Here is a 13789-nt window from a genome sequence, read left to right on the forward strand (position 1 = left end):
TTTCTCACCATTAAATATGATGTTTTTATAGATGTTTATCAAGCTGAGGTATTTTCCCTCTATTCCTAGTTTGCTGAGTTTTTATCATGACTGAATGTTGGATTTTGTCAATGCTTTTTCTCCATCTATTGATATGATCATATGATTTTCTTTGTTAGCTTATCGACATGATGGATTGAATCAATTGACTTTGAATGTTGAACCAGCCTAGCATACTTGGAATAAGTTCCACCTTCTTCTTCATTATATTTAAATTATCTTAGCTTAAATATTGCTCTACTAGAGAATATTTTGTTCCTTGATCCATATTATTTATTTACAGTCCACTAGATTATAGTATTTTCTTGTTTGTTTTGTAAAGAAAAATTAGAGACTAGAGATTATTTTATTTTATTTTATTTTATTTTATTTTTTGTGATGGAGTCTCACTTTGTCACCTGGGCTAGAGTGCAGTGGTGCGATCTCAGCTCTCTGGAACCTCTGCCTCCCGGGTTCAAGCGATTCTCCTGCCTTAGCCTCCCGAGTAGCTGGGACTACAGGCGCAGGCTACCACGCCCAGCTAATTTTTTGTATTTTTAGTAGAGATGGGGTTTCACCATGTTGGCAAGCCTAGTCTGGAACTCCTGACATCATGATTCGCCCACTTCGGCCTCCCAAAGTGCTGGGATTACAGGCATGAGCACCGCTCCCGGCCGGGGCTGTATTTTTTCTTAGCCTACCTCTCCTCCTGGGGAAAAACTTCTGTGCTACTGCTTTGGAGTTGTAGGTGGGTGGGCTTAGTGGCCTGTTCCTCTTAGAGTGACACCACTACTTTATGTACAGAGCACTAGATGGGGATAGTAGTCTCTGGAGTCTTCTCAACTTGGCTCTTTCTGGATGCAACAGTCTGCCTTAGGAGTGAGGTGGGATGAAGACTATTGGGTCCAATGTTGTTAGCCTGCTGGAATTAGTGTATAGCTACCACCCTATGAGTGGCAACTGGGCAGAGGAAGAGCACCCAGACCTCTCATGATCTTTCCCAGAACAGAGCTTCTGTAACCCAGAGCTGGAGGGAATGAGAAGTGCTGGTATCCTGCCACTCCTAGTGAGATATCGCTGGCCTGGAGTGGGAGTTGAGGGATGAAGGAGCCTTATGTTCTTGGCTTTACTTGCCTGGGGTAGAATTTCTATCATGCTGAATTGGTTTTGTGTGTGTGAGGCAGGCGTGAGGGAGTTGGGGTAAGTAATGTATCTATTGCCATAGACTATTGCTGTTCTTTTTGAGTAAATGTTTCTTTATTTGGTGTTGTGCTTAGTAAAATTTTCTGAGGTTAATGGTTGCTTTTTATAATTTTTACCAATTATAGTTCTTTTCCTAGTGGGAGTGTTTGTGGAACTCCTCATGTTACCATTCTGTAAGTGAGCTTCATACTTTTTTTCCTTTTCTTTTCTTTTTTTTTGAGACAGAGTCTCACTCTGTTGCCCACGCTGGAGTGCAGTGGTGCGATCTTGGCTCACTGCAACCTCCGCCTCCCGGGTTCAAGCAATTCTCCTGCCTCAGCCTCCCGAGTAGCTGGGACTACGGGCGCGTGCCACCATGCCCGGGTAATTTTTTGTGTTTTTAGTAGAGACAGGGTTTTGCCCTGGATCAAGCCAGGATGGTCTTGATCTCCTGATCTCGTGATCCACCCGCCTTGGCCTCTCAAAGTGCTGGAGTTACAGGCGTGAGACAACACCACGCCTGGCTGAGCTTCATATTCTTTAGAAATTAATTGGTATTATAATCCATGGTTTTGGAGCTGCTACATATACTATACTAACTATACTTTACGTATTAGCTATGTTTATGTATATAATAATTCTAACTTCTAATTGTTTGTATCAGGGCTTTAGAGTAGTTATTTAGTATTTATTTATATTGTCATGCACCTTTACTACATATCCATTCATTCAGATCAGTTATAATTGTGAGCATATATTTATAATACTTTCTCTCAGAATTTTACTTTAATTAAAAGAACATTTATATTAATTTTAATGTTTCACAAGATGCATTGTAATTGTAATTTTTTATTACACAAAAAATATATATCTCAAATATATGTATATCTTGAGCAAATGTACCTATTCATCAATGAGTGCAATCTATAGACTCCACTTAGGTAAGGTACAAAAACAGCAAATGAATTTATGCTGTTAGAATAGTGGTACTATTCTTATAGTTTTTTATGTGAGTGCTGATTACTTACTTGTGTTCATGTTGTGAAAAATCATTGAGTTTTAGGCTTCTGATATGTGCAGTTTTATGCATGTTATACTTAAATAAAATCTTAAAAGTTTATTATGGAGTCCATATGAGTTACACAGTTTTAACCAAATATAGTTTAGACTAAATTTACTATATTTAACTTTTTACTTATTTGGTATTTTAAAATGATGTTTTGGGCCTCTAGTTTTAAGATGGCTTGTTTCCTATCTTTGTAAATGAAAAAATAATTTATAATATAAATTATTATGAGTATTAAAAATTCTTTTTGATATTGTGTCTCCTCAAAGCATTTTAAGATGCTATGAGCCTCAAAATATTTGTTTTGAAATATTGAAGTTTAGAGGTCATTTATAAATTGTTAAAAAATATGTTTTTTTCCCCCACAATTCCAGGGAAAACTCTATATGCAAAGTAGACCCTTTATATAACATATATAAAATCAGGGAGGTCATTTTATCCTTTGTAATACATTTTTAAATTTTATTCTGTAGGACTATTTTGAAAGAAAGTGGGTTTGCCAGATACCTTCATTCAGCTGTTCTTATCAATGGAGCTATGCTTATTTTTGGAGGAAATACCCATAATGACACTTCCTTGAGTAACGGTGCAAAATGTTTTTCTGCCGATTTCCTGGCATATGACATAGGTATGTATCTGTTAGGATTGTACAAAGTAGGAAATATCAGAAATTTTCCATATAGATATTCTCAAATACATTAATTGATAGCATGTGTATATGTCATTTTAGAGTTAAGTGATAGAATATGAATGGAATTCTTTCTAATTTCAGCACAGTAGTATTATAGTAATAGAGCCAGGAGAACAGAAGTACTGAGCAGAAGTAGTGGTAGATACAGGGAATACAAAAAGCTAGATTTGGATGTCCTTTTTGAAGACTTTTTATGTTGTTTCCCTTTGTGAACACTATATCAGTTTACTGTGTTTGCTACATATTAATTTTGATAATGGGTAGATATGGAATACTGTCGAATTATGTAAATTTTTATACATAGTAGGAATGTAAACATTTTAGATTTTAAGGGATAAGCAAAAATATATTAAACATTTCCGATATACTTACTAAATATAGGAATCTGATAGAACTAGAGAAAGGAATAGAGATAGTAGAGCTAAAGAAATAAGATTTTGAGACGAAATGGAAACCCAGATGTATCTGGGAAACAACTATATAAGCATGTTTTCCCAAAGAACTAAAAACAGTGTGCATTTATACAATTCACCTAATTTTAGTTACGCAATATAGTCCTATCAATTTCTGAATATTTAAGTGAATGTATTTATTGAAATACTAAATTTAGGTATCCAGTAGACCCTTGTAGTGAAAACATTGTTTTTCTATGTATCATATTATATATAAAACCTAGCTGATATTTAAAATATACTTATCAGTACTTAAGAGCACCTTTTATTGAGGGTATAAATAAAGTATTATACCAATTTGAAGCAATTAGGAAACATTTTTATAAGTAAAATAAAAGAATAACACATTTAATAGATGTAAGAAGTATACTTTTTCTCTTAAACCTCATAAAGGCACATAATCTGCTTTGGTAAATTTTTTCAAGTAGAATCATGTAAAGAAAACTCTGACTATTAATAAGCACTTTAATCTTTTTACTATTACAGTTGTTTCAAAGGAAATTCCTAGTAGTAAAGTTAAGCATGGTTTTTAAATCTAAGTAATGAATGTCATTCTGTGATTAATCATTTGATACTAGTAATTTGATCTTTTTCTTTTTGAAATAATAGTTTGAGGTGGTAACTCCTGATGAACATGGGATTGTCTCAGCTTTTAGGAGGCTCATGAATCATTGTTTGAAATTAGTAAAATGGGTTGAATGAAGTACTGAATCTAGGCTGGCAGTGACTTTATCTCATTGCTAGATTGGGCCTGTCAATATATTATTGTTTTGGCTATGGTGATAAGACACTGGGCTTATTTTTCTGGAAGTTGATGAAAGTTTTGTTTGTTTGTTTTTCTTCTGGGGAAAAAAAATCCCACAAAAAGTATAGATTGTTGTTGTCATTGTTAAAAATCCATGAAGTGGAATTTTGAACTTTTGCAAAAGGTTCTTCAAGGAGCTTCCACACAATGTCTATACTTCAATGAAGAATTTAAGGTTGAGCTATTTTCTGGCTGACAAAATGGGAATGTATTTTTATTTTTTTCATATTGTTGAAGATTATGATATATCAAGTTTTATGTGTCAAAAAACTTAAGTGAAAAAATTTGGAGAATTTTGTTTCAGAAATAGAAAGATGTCAGATTATGATGATTCTAATTACTACTATTTATTTAATTTCCTTCTATGTGCTAGGTACTATGTTAAGTAATTTATATACAAAATCTTTAACCTACCTTGTAGCATGGTACTATTATCCTAATATTCAGAAGATTAAACAGATGAGAGTAACAGGAACTTGCCAAAGCCATGCAGGTAGTAGGCGGTAGATCTAACTTTTGTAACTCCTAAAACTTGTGGTAGTCTTTCTATTTGACTACATCATGCTGATTAGTTGGGCCCAGTGTATGTTCTTAATTATGGCAACAAATTACCTTATTCTTAGTAATGCTTGTTTCTTAATGCTGTAGAAATATAGAAGAAAATATGAGTTCCATTTTTTCAAGCAAGTTGTTCAGACTGGAGGAAGGAATAGCATATTTTAAACAGTTTTACATTTTAACAAAGGTTTTTTTTTTATTCCCTGTGCTAACACTGACAACAAAAACATAAAGACAGTTCCACAATTCAACATAGGTTAAAACTGTTCGGCTTTATCTCATTTGATTATTTGTAGGTAGTTCTCAAAAAGGTTCTCTAAAATAATCTGTTTTATCCTCCTGGGTTTGGAGTATGAAATGTTGGACTATTTTCCTGGGAAAAGGTATTTTTCATATTATTATTTATACTTCAACAAATGTCTTTCAAAATAATTGTTTTCCTCATGGAGTATGTTTTTGTGGAAATAGATATAAGCATTATATAGTAAACCAATTAGGAAACAGAAAAAGTGTCATGTTGCTAGTTTTTCTTTTCACTGTGGTACACCAGGACGTTTTTGGTGCATTTATGGAAGGCACTTAAAAGCTTAGCTGATTGTTTTGTGTTATATGATATTTAAACAAATAGGAATATTTGTACCATTTCTGATTTTTTATTGTTGCAAAATGTATTATTTGAACATTACTCTCACAGTAAATTTTATACAGTCAATATCGCTAATCTTTGGGTATATAACCTTGCCTTCACAGTTCCCATTCTATTATTGCATGATGGATGTAGAAGGCATATGCTGGTGATTTTCAATCATGCCCATACCTTGGCATCCTCTTTGGAGGTTGGTTGGAAAAAAAAATAACTTACGTAATCAGATTCTTTGAGATTGGATACTGGGCATCTATGTTTTTTAAAAGTGACTAAAGTGCAGCTGATAATACAGCTAGGGTGGTGAATAAGATAGGTTGAGTATAACACATAGCATGACACATTTCTTAATTTGACTATAACATATGACATGACACATTTCTTAATGTTCTAGTTTGTAAATCTAGTTTGAGGTCAGATTTGAGAATCCAAAAACTTAATTTTTTTTTGTTATTGTTAGTGCTGTTATTATTACTTTCAGAAAGCCACCATGGCACCTTCTTCAAGGTTAACAAGAACTTTCTGGTAAAGATAATCTTCTATTTAGAATTCATACAGAATTCTGAAACAAGATGCAAAACAACTGATTGACTATATTTTTTTCTTAATCAAAAAGATAATAGAGGATAATAGAAACATGAAAATGTAATTTCCTGAGTTAAATTATTTAAGAATGGGTAGGGAATAGGATTTGTATAAGAACTATATCTTGCAGAAAGCAGAACAGCTGAAATTTCAAATGAGATTTAAAGAATAATCGAGTTTTCAAAATAAATTCCCTGAACATAGTGGTTTACTTATGATATTAATTTCTTTGTAGGTGATTATTTAAAAACTAAATCAGTAAAAACTAAAAAGTAATTTTGTATTTGAGAAAGTAATATTTTAATGGTAGTATATAATAATGTATATTCTTAACCATTTTATAATACAGTGAAATTGCAGTTCTGTATACTCTTAAAAGATCACTTAACTGGCCGGGCACGGTGGCTGACTCCTGTAATCCCACCACTTTGGGAGGCTGAGGCAGGCTGATCACCTGAGGTCGAGAGTTTGAGACCAGCCTGACCAACATGGAGAAACCCCGTCTCTACTAAAAATACAAAAATTAGCTGGGTGTGGTGGTGCATGCCTGTAATCCCGGCTACTCAGGAGGCTGAGGCAGGAGAATCGCTTGTACCCTGGAGGCGGAGGTTTCAGTGAGCCGAGATTGCGCCATTGCACTCCAGCCTGCGCAACAAGAGCGACACTCCGTCTCAAAAAAAAAAAAAAAAAAAAAATCACTTAACTAATTAATGAAGCCTGGGATACCTGATTTTGTCCAACTCTTTGGAGTGATATATATGTATACATATATAATAGATATAGTTTGGTAAGGCATATAATTTCATAGCAAAATCATATTCAAATTAAGACATCTAATTATTTAATTTTCTGGAATACTCATGCAAAGTTATGAAAATTCCAATCTGCTTGCTTTTCATGTTTATAATTATTTTTATTTTCTGGCGGTTATTTTATTAGTTCCTCTCTCTGTTTATCAGTATTTCTCTATGCACTGCGTTAAATTCTTAGGGCTCTTTCTTGATGAAAGTAGTACCACTTACCTGGCCATCTGAAAGAAACAATTTCTTTGTACATCAGGAAAATCCTTAGAATCATCACACATTTCTTTCAATGAATTTAGCCAACTGTCGACTGTTTTAAGCTTCATTGTATCCTTTGCTCAAGGTGTTCTCTTTCTTTTTTTTTGGGATTATATACAAGAAATAGTAGTTTAATCTTTTTTAAAAAGAGGCCACTAAATAAAAGAAAAAATAACCTTTTATTTTGAGGAAAGGATGAACTAACATTTATCTAATGTTTTCAACAGTGCTTGGCATGTCACACATGATTTATAATATAATTATTGTTACATCTGTGTAGTGTACATTAGTATATTTAATTTATAGAAGAAGACACTGTGATTTACCATGGTTAAACCCAAACTCACACAGGCTATAAGATGTTGTATTCAGAATTTAAAGTTAAGCCTACATTCAGAGTCCTTTTGATATTAACACTATACACTGTGATATTTATTTTTCCTGGTTTAACAGGAAAAAATTGGAATTTTAGTTGGAAAGAACTTGTTAGTGTAGTAAGACATTCAAAAATAGTTTTTATCAATAGATTTAATCATATTTCTGAGAGGTATTTGAATTTCACTCTACCTGTCCCCCTCCCGAATAAGTTGATTGGAAAATAGTGACCTCAAGATAGAAAATCCAGGAGAAAGAAAAGGATAATGGATAATGAATCTCTCTCATTCTTAACAAGTCTGTATCCATTTTGAGAGACTGTATTGAATACAAAAATTACTGAATAAAGATTAATGAAAAAAATGCTCTGAAAAAGCAGCCTCTTTAATAAATAGTGCTGGGAAAAGTTGACATTCATTTGCAGCAGTATGAAACTAGACCCTCCCCTCTAAACTAAAAATGGATCAAAACAATAAAACAACAAAACAGGAATAATCCTTCAAGACATGGCTCTGGAGAAGACTTTCTGAAAAAGGCCGCAACAGCACAGGCAACAAAAGCAAAAGTAAACAAATGGGATCATATAAAATAAAAAGCTTTTGCAAAGAAAAGGACAATCAACAGAATGAAAAGACAACCTCCAGAAGGGGAGAAAATATTTGCAAACTATTCATCTGATAGGGGATTAACATCCAGAATATACAAAGAACTAAAAAATTCTCAATGATAAAAAAAACCTCAACAAACAATCCATTTTGCAAATGTTTAACAAAAATAGACAAATGATCTCAACAGATATTTCTCAAAAGAAGACATACAAATAACCAATAATATATGACAACATGTTCAACATCAGTATTCATCAGGGAAATACAAATCAAAACACAATGAAGTATCATCTCATGCCATAAAGACAAAAAAATAACAAATGCTGGTGAGGATGCGGAACAATGGGGAAATGTTTTTGATGGAAATGTAAGCTAGTACAGCCACTATGGAGAATAGTATGGAAGTTCTTCAAAAACTACAGATAGAACTATTATATGATCCAGCAATACCACCACTGGATATTTATCCAAAGGAAAGAAAATCAGTATATTAAAGAGACACCTGCACCTCCAGGTTTATTGCAGTACTATTCACAACATCCAAGATATGGAACCACCTAGGTTTCCAACAAGGGATGAATGAATTTGAAAAATGTGGTATATATACATGCTGAAATACTATTCAGCCATAAAAAGAATGAAGACCTATCATTTGTGGCAACATGGATGGAACTGGAAGACATTATGTTAAGCGAAATAAGCCAGGAACAGAAAGTTAAACACTGTATGTTTTCACTCATATGTGGAAGCTTAAAAAAGTTCATCTCATAGAAGACAAAAACAGAACAGAGGATACTAGAGTCTGAGGAGGGTGGGGGAAGTGGTAGGTTACACAGAGAGATTTGTTAAAGAATACAAAATTACAGCTAGATAGGAGGAATACATTGTAGTGTTCTATACCAGTGTAAGATGACAATAGTTAACTATTATGTGTAGTTTCAAATATCTAGAATTAGGATATTGAATGTTTCTAACACAAAGAAATGATAAATGTTCGAGATGATTGATATGCCAATTACCCTGATCTGCTCACTATACATTATATGTATTGAAGCATCACTATATACTCCATTAATATGTATAATTATTTCTCAGTAAAAAATGTAAAAAAGGAAAAAAGTTTTAAAAAGTCTTAACTCTTGGGGGAAGAAGGCAGGACAAAGAAGTCATGAATGTAGAATAAAAATTTTAAAATAAAATATTAACACATAGGATCCAACCATATTTCAAAAGTTTAATAAACTATGATCAAGTAGGATTCATTCTAGGAATTCAACTGTGATTCGTTATCTGGGAATCTATAAATACAATTTATTAGTTCAAAACTACCAAAGCAACAGGACATATCATTGTATGTTAAGACACTATAAAATCATTTCGCCTACTTTGCCTGGCAGACAGTAAAAAACTAAATAAATATTTATTTAATGAATGCCAGGGGACAATTCCTGAGAGAAGATACGGGTATGAATGAGTTTTTTTTTTTAAACTGAGAATGAGTTAACCTAGAGTAAATTGTGCTTATTTTAGAATATTAAAAGAAGTTTTGAAGTAGGGAGCCAAAAAACAAAACCCCAGTAAAGTACCATCATTTCAGGGGCAGGTGGGAAAAGATATTTGGCAACATCCAGAAATGTAATTTTCTATTACAGAAGTTTTGAAATGGCTAATATAGGTTTTTCTTTATATTCATCTTGTTATGAGCCTTGTACATACAACCTGTGTGTACTTTCTGTCTTATTTCAAATTTGCATTTAAGACTAACTTATGAATTGGCATTTTAAGTGAAACAGTAAAAGATTTTTATTTTTTTTTGAGTTGGAGTGCAATGGCATGACCTCGGCTCACTGCAACTTCTGCCTCCCAGGTTCAAGTGACTCTCCTGCCTCAGCCCCCCAAGTAGCTGAGATTACAGGCGCCTGCCACCATCTCCGGCTAATTTTTGTATTTTTTTTATATTTTTCAGTAGAGATAGGATTTCATCATGTTGGCCAGGCTGGTCTTGAACTCCTGACCTCAGGTGATCTGCCTGCCTCGGCCTCCCAAAGTGCTGGGATTACATGCGTGAGCCACCGTGCCTGGCCAAAAGATTTTTTAAAGTGTCTTTACAGTAATACAGAGATATATATACACACACACACACACACATATGTTTATATATATGTATATTGTGAAAAAACATGAGCATTTATGGAAAAATTAGCCAGTGAATTTACATTTTCCACTTGCATTTTTTAATGTATAATTGTTGAAATAAATCAGTCTGCCTTCAGCTTGAGTTTTTAATGTAATTATCTATCCCTCACTTGTAAATAGTTTTGATGGTATAGTACCGTTTGCTCAAATTTGGGTTTGAGAGAACAGTAACTCTAATTTTTTTATCTTATGTGTATTGAGTATATGGTTCATAATTAATATTTAGTACCTTAAATAATGAGTACATTATGTTATTTTATTTTTTATTTTTTTAAGCCTGTATTCCAGAGAGTGTATATTATCTTGGTCTTCATTCTTTTCATCGTGGCTGTTTTGTTGGTATAGAATATTATTTCTGTAATTTTCATGATGTCAGTAACTATGGAATTTGCTTTAATTTGTTTGGTCTTGAACTGTTTATGAAGTAATAATAACCTAAGTGCTCCAGAAATATATTTTCTTCTTGGCAAGAAATATAAATTATAGTCAGACAGATTAAAAATGTAAGAGACTTTTTAGTGTAAGAATTGGTTTAGACTACTTGTAAACACATTATATTTATTTAGTATTGAGCTTTAAGGCATTTGATTTATGCCCACATATCAAGCTGGCATATTTGTGTTTTCTTCCTCTTGTTATCTGGACAGCAGAGAATTCCCCATATGGCCACAGGGAGGGGTGTTGATGTAACAGTGGTGGATGACATAGGGATTTGAGCTACATACTTATACAGATTGCTTGTGCCCTGTGTTTCTGCTCATACTTGATCATGGGTACCACTTCCATTTTATATTCTTAGGGTTATTGGTAACAGAACTAGCTCATGATTGCAAACTCTCAACACATAGTCACTTGATTACCCATGGTCAAGCATTCTATTTTTATCTGGACCCAATGGCATGGCAGTAATAGAGGTATATAACTTTCCACCACAGATGGTATGGCCTTTGACATGTGTGTGAAGCCTGCATTGTGATTCTTTCACTGGGGCTTGCCATAAATTCCACATACTACTTTTTCCAACAGTGACACTACCAATAACTATAGTATGTACTGGGTCATATGTGCCTAGCTGCAGAGTTGCATGCAGGGTAGACTTCACTGACAGCAGAGCTATTTCCTACCCTGGCTGGAAAGAGCTGGCAGCCTTTAATGTCTTCCAGTATATGGGCTGAAGCAGCATTCCTAGGAGTGGAATATGCTGCCTTTAGAACACAAAGAGGCCTACCAGATGGTTTGCTTTCTTCTTTGTAATGGGGGTTGCAAGATGCATAATTGGTCTTTTAATTCAGATGAGCTGTCTGAGAATGTTCTTGTCCACTGGACCCCTAAATATTTTACCAATATCAAAGTCTCTGAATCTTTGTAGGTTTTATTTTCCATCCTTTGAAGCATATGTCTTAAGAAGGTCTCTGTTGCATTATTCTTGCCCATCTGGCCCAGTTAGCATAATGTCGTTAATGTAGTAGAACAATGTAATGTTCTGCAAGATATCCAACAGGATCAAATGTATTCTGACTATGTATGACAAAAGAGGGCGGAATTAATATCATCCTAAGGCAAAAGTGTGAAGGTATACTAGTTTCTCCTCCATGTGAATGCAAACTATTTATGATCCTTTTTTTGATAGTTAGCAAAGAACACATTTGCCGACTCCATGGCCATGTTAATCTTCTCTAATAAAGATATACATCTTGCACGACACCTGCAATTTTAGTTCTACTTGGTAGTAGGTGTCTGCTATCCTTTAAGCTTTGTTTAGTTTGCCAAACTGATGATTTAAATGGAGATTTGATGGGGTCCATTATCCTGGCATTATTTAGATTCTTTAGGGTGATACTAATTGCTTCTACCCACTCTCTCTGGAATGTGATAGTATTTTAAAATTTATTGTATTATCCAGGGGATAAAAGCTCCCAGAGGCTTCCACTGTGAGAACCAAAGACCAAATGTGGTAGGTGTTGTGCCATTTGCTAAGCCTGTTTATTCCAATTCTATATCCAGCAACTGAAGACATGATCACTGGGTGAGTCTGTGACCCAGTGGACCCATTTTGAGCTGGACCTTGTCCAGCTGTTTTCCTATTGTCTCCCATCATTTGGCTCAGTTCTGTTACAGTTGCTCCTATCATCAGCTTTGGTCTATGGAGGAAAGCCACGAAATTCTTAGTGATGCTAGTGTCTCTCCCACCATCATATTCTTCATGGCTTTGGTAATTGGCATATCCTCTGGCCCTTTCCATAGATAAAATGGCCTGGTGGGTTTTCTGGCATCACGTAGTGTATTGACTTCAGCATGTGCACATTTTTAGACTTTTAATCACTGCCTTTACTGTTTGCTATGGCAGTTCCGGCATTTTGACCTTACTTAGCATGGGGTATACTTTTCATGTTTTACATGTTTCTAAGAGTCATCCAGATAGCAAGTGAACATCACCTCTTGTGGCATCCTTGTCAGAAAGGAAAATCCTGCATCTTGGCAGAAGGCTTTCAAATCAGTAAACTCTCCCTAATCCAATAATAAGGTTCCGGCCACCTTGATCAAGCTCCCCTCTGAACCTAGTACCACTTGTACTCTCCCACCTCCTGCCAACATGTGCTGTCTAGCTGTCTAGGTTTGTTGTTGTTGTTGTTGTTGTTGTTTTGAGACAGAGCCTTGCTCTGATGTCCAGGCTGGAGTGCAGTGGTTCGATCTTGGCTCACTGCAACCTCTGTCTCCCGGGTTCAAGCAATTCTCCTGCCTCAGCCTCCTGAGTAGCTGGGACTACAGGCGCCCACCACCACACCCGGCTAATTTTTTGTACTTTTAGTAGAGACGGGGGTTTCACTATGTTGGCCAGGCTGGTCTCGAACTCTTGACCTTGTGATCCGCCCACCTCGACCTCCCAAAGTGCTGGGATTACAGGCGTGAGCCACCGCGACCAGCGAAGGTCTTATAGATTCTTTGGTCGTATACTCTCTTTCTTTCCTTAGCAGTCCCAGCATGTACCTAGATGAGTTATGTTGATACCCAACCCCAGTTATAGGCCCTCTGGCCAGTACTGAAGATGTGAGCAGATTCTGCCCTGGGCCACAGGTCGTGCTGGAGAGTAGCCTCTACATTGTGTTTAAGCAAAGGCAGAGTGCTATCTGCCTTTTAGGAGGGTAGGATGGATCATTTCTGCAGTGTCAGATGATTCAGGAAAATTTGGGAATTCAAAATTTGGGAAGACTTTAAGGAGCATCAACTTCTGATATTCCCATTTTGTGTGTCAGAGTCCTTTTTCTTCTGGGGCTTGACCTTCTTCAATTGACAGATCTTCTATAATTGGCAGTCTCTTTATATGGTACTGAGGAGACCCTCTGGCTTTATCAGCCTTTCATTATCTTTTTCTAGAGCTCACTGGGGCTAAGCAGTAGACATGCAATTCTAGTATCTTAATAGTTACCCTTCCTCATGTTTTTCAAGCATCTAGTACTTCACTCCTGCTATACTATTCCCTTCTATTGGCATGCCTTCCTAATTTATCACTAGTTTAAGTTTTTGCAGTTGCTTAATGGCCACTTTGTG

At 35.2% G+C, this 13789-nt stretch overlaps 1 protein-coding gene across 11 annotated transcripts in view; it reads left to right on the plus strand.

Annotated features, from left to right (window-relative positions):
- The window catches only part of ATRNL1 (attractin like 1), an 853639-nt gene that overhangs the window by 145713 nt on the left and 694137 nt on the right, over positions 1–13789 (plus strand). For all 11 annotated transcript variants that reach the window (XR_010147020.1, XM_016919435.4, XM_016919433.4 and 8 more), the window contains exon 10: positions 2740–2894. Coding sequence is in view for 10 of the 11 variants with exons in the window: in XM_016919435.4 (XP_016774924.3) it covers positions 2740–2894 (155 nt within the window). In the remaining variant the exon portion in view is untranslated. The remainder of the gene's footprint in view (positions 1–2739; positions 2895–13789) is intronic.

The sequence above is a fragment of the Pan troglodytes genome, chromosome 8, assembly GCF_028858775.2.
Source record: "Pan troglodytes isolate AG18354 chromosome 8, NHGRI_mPanTro3-v2.0_pri, whole genome shotgun sequence".
NCBI lineage: Eukaryota > Metazoa > Chordata > Mammalia > Primates > Hominidae > Pan > Pan troglodytes.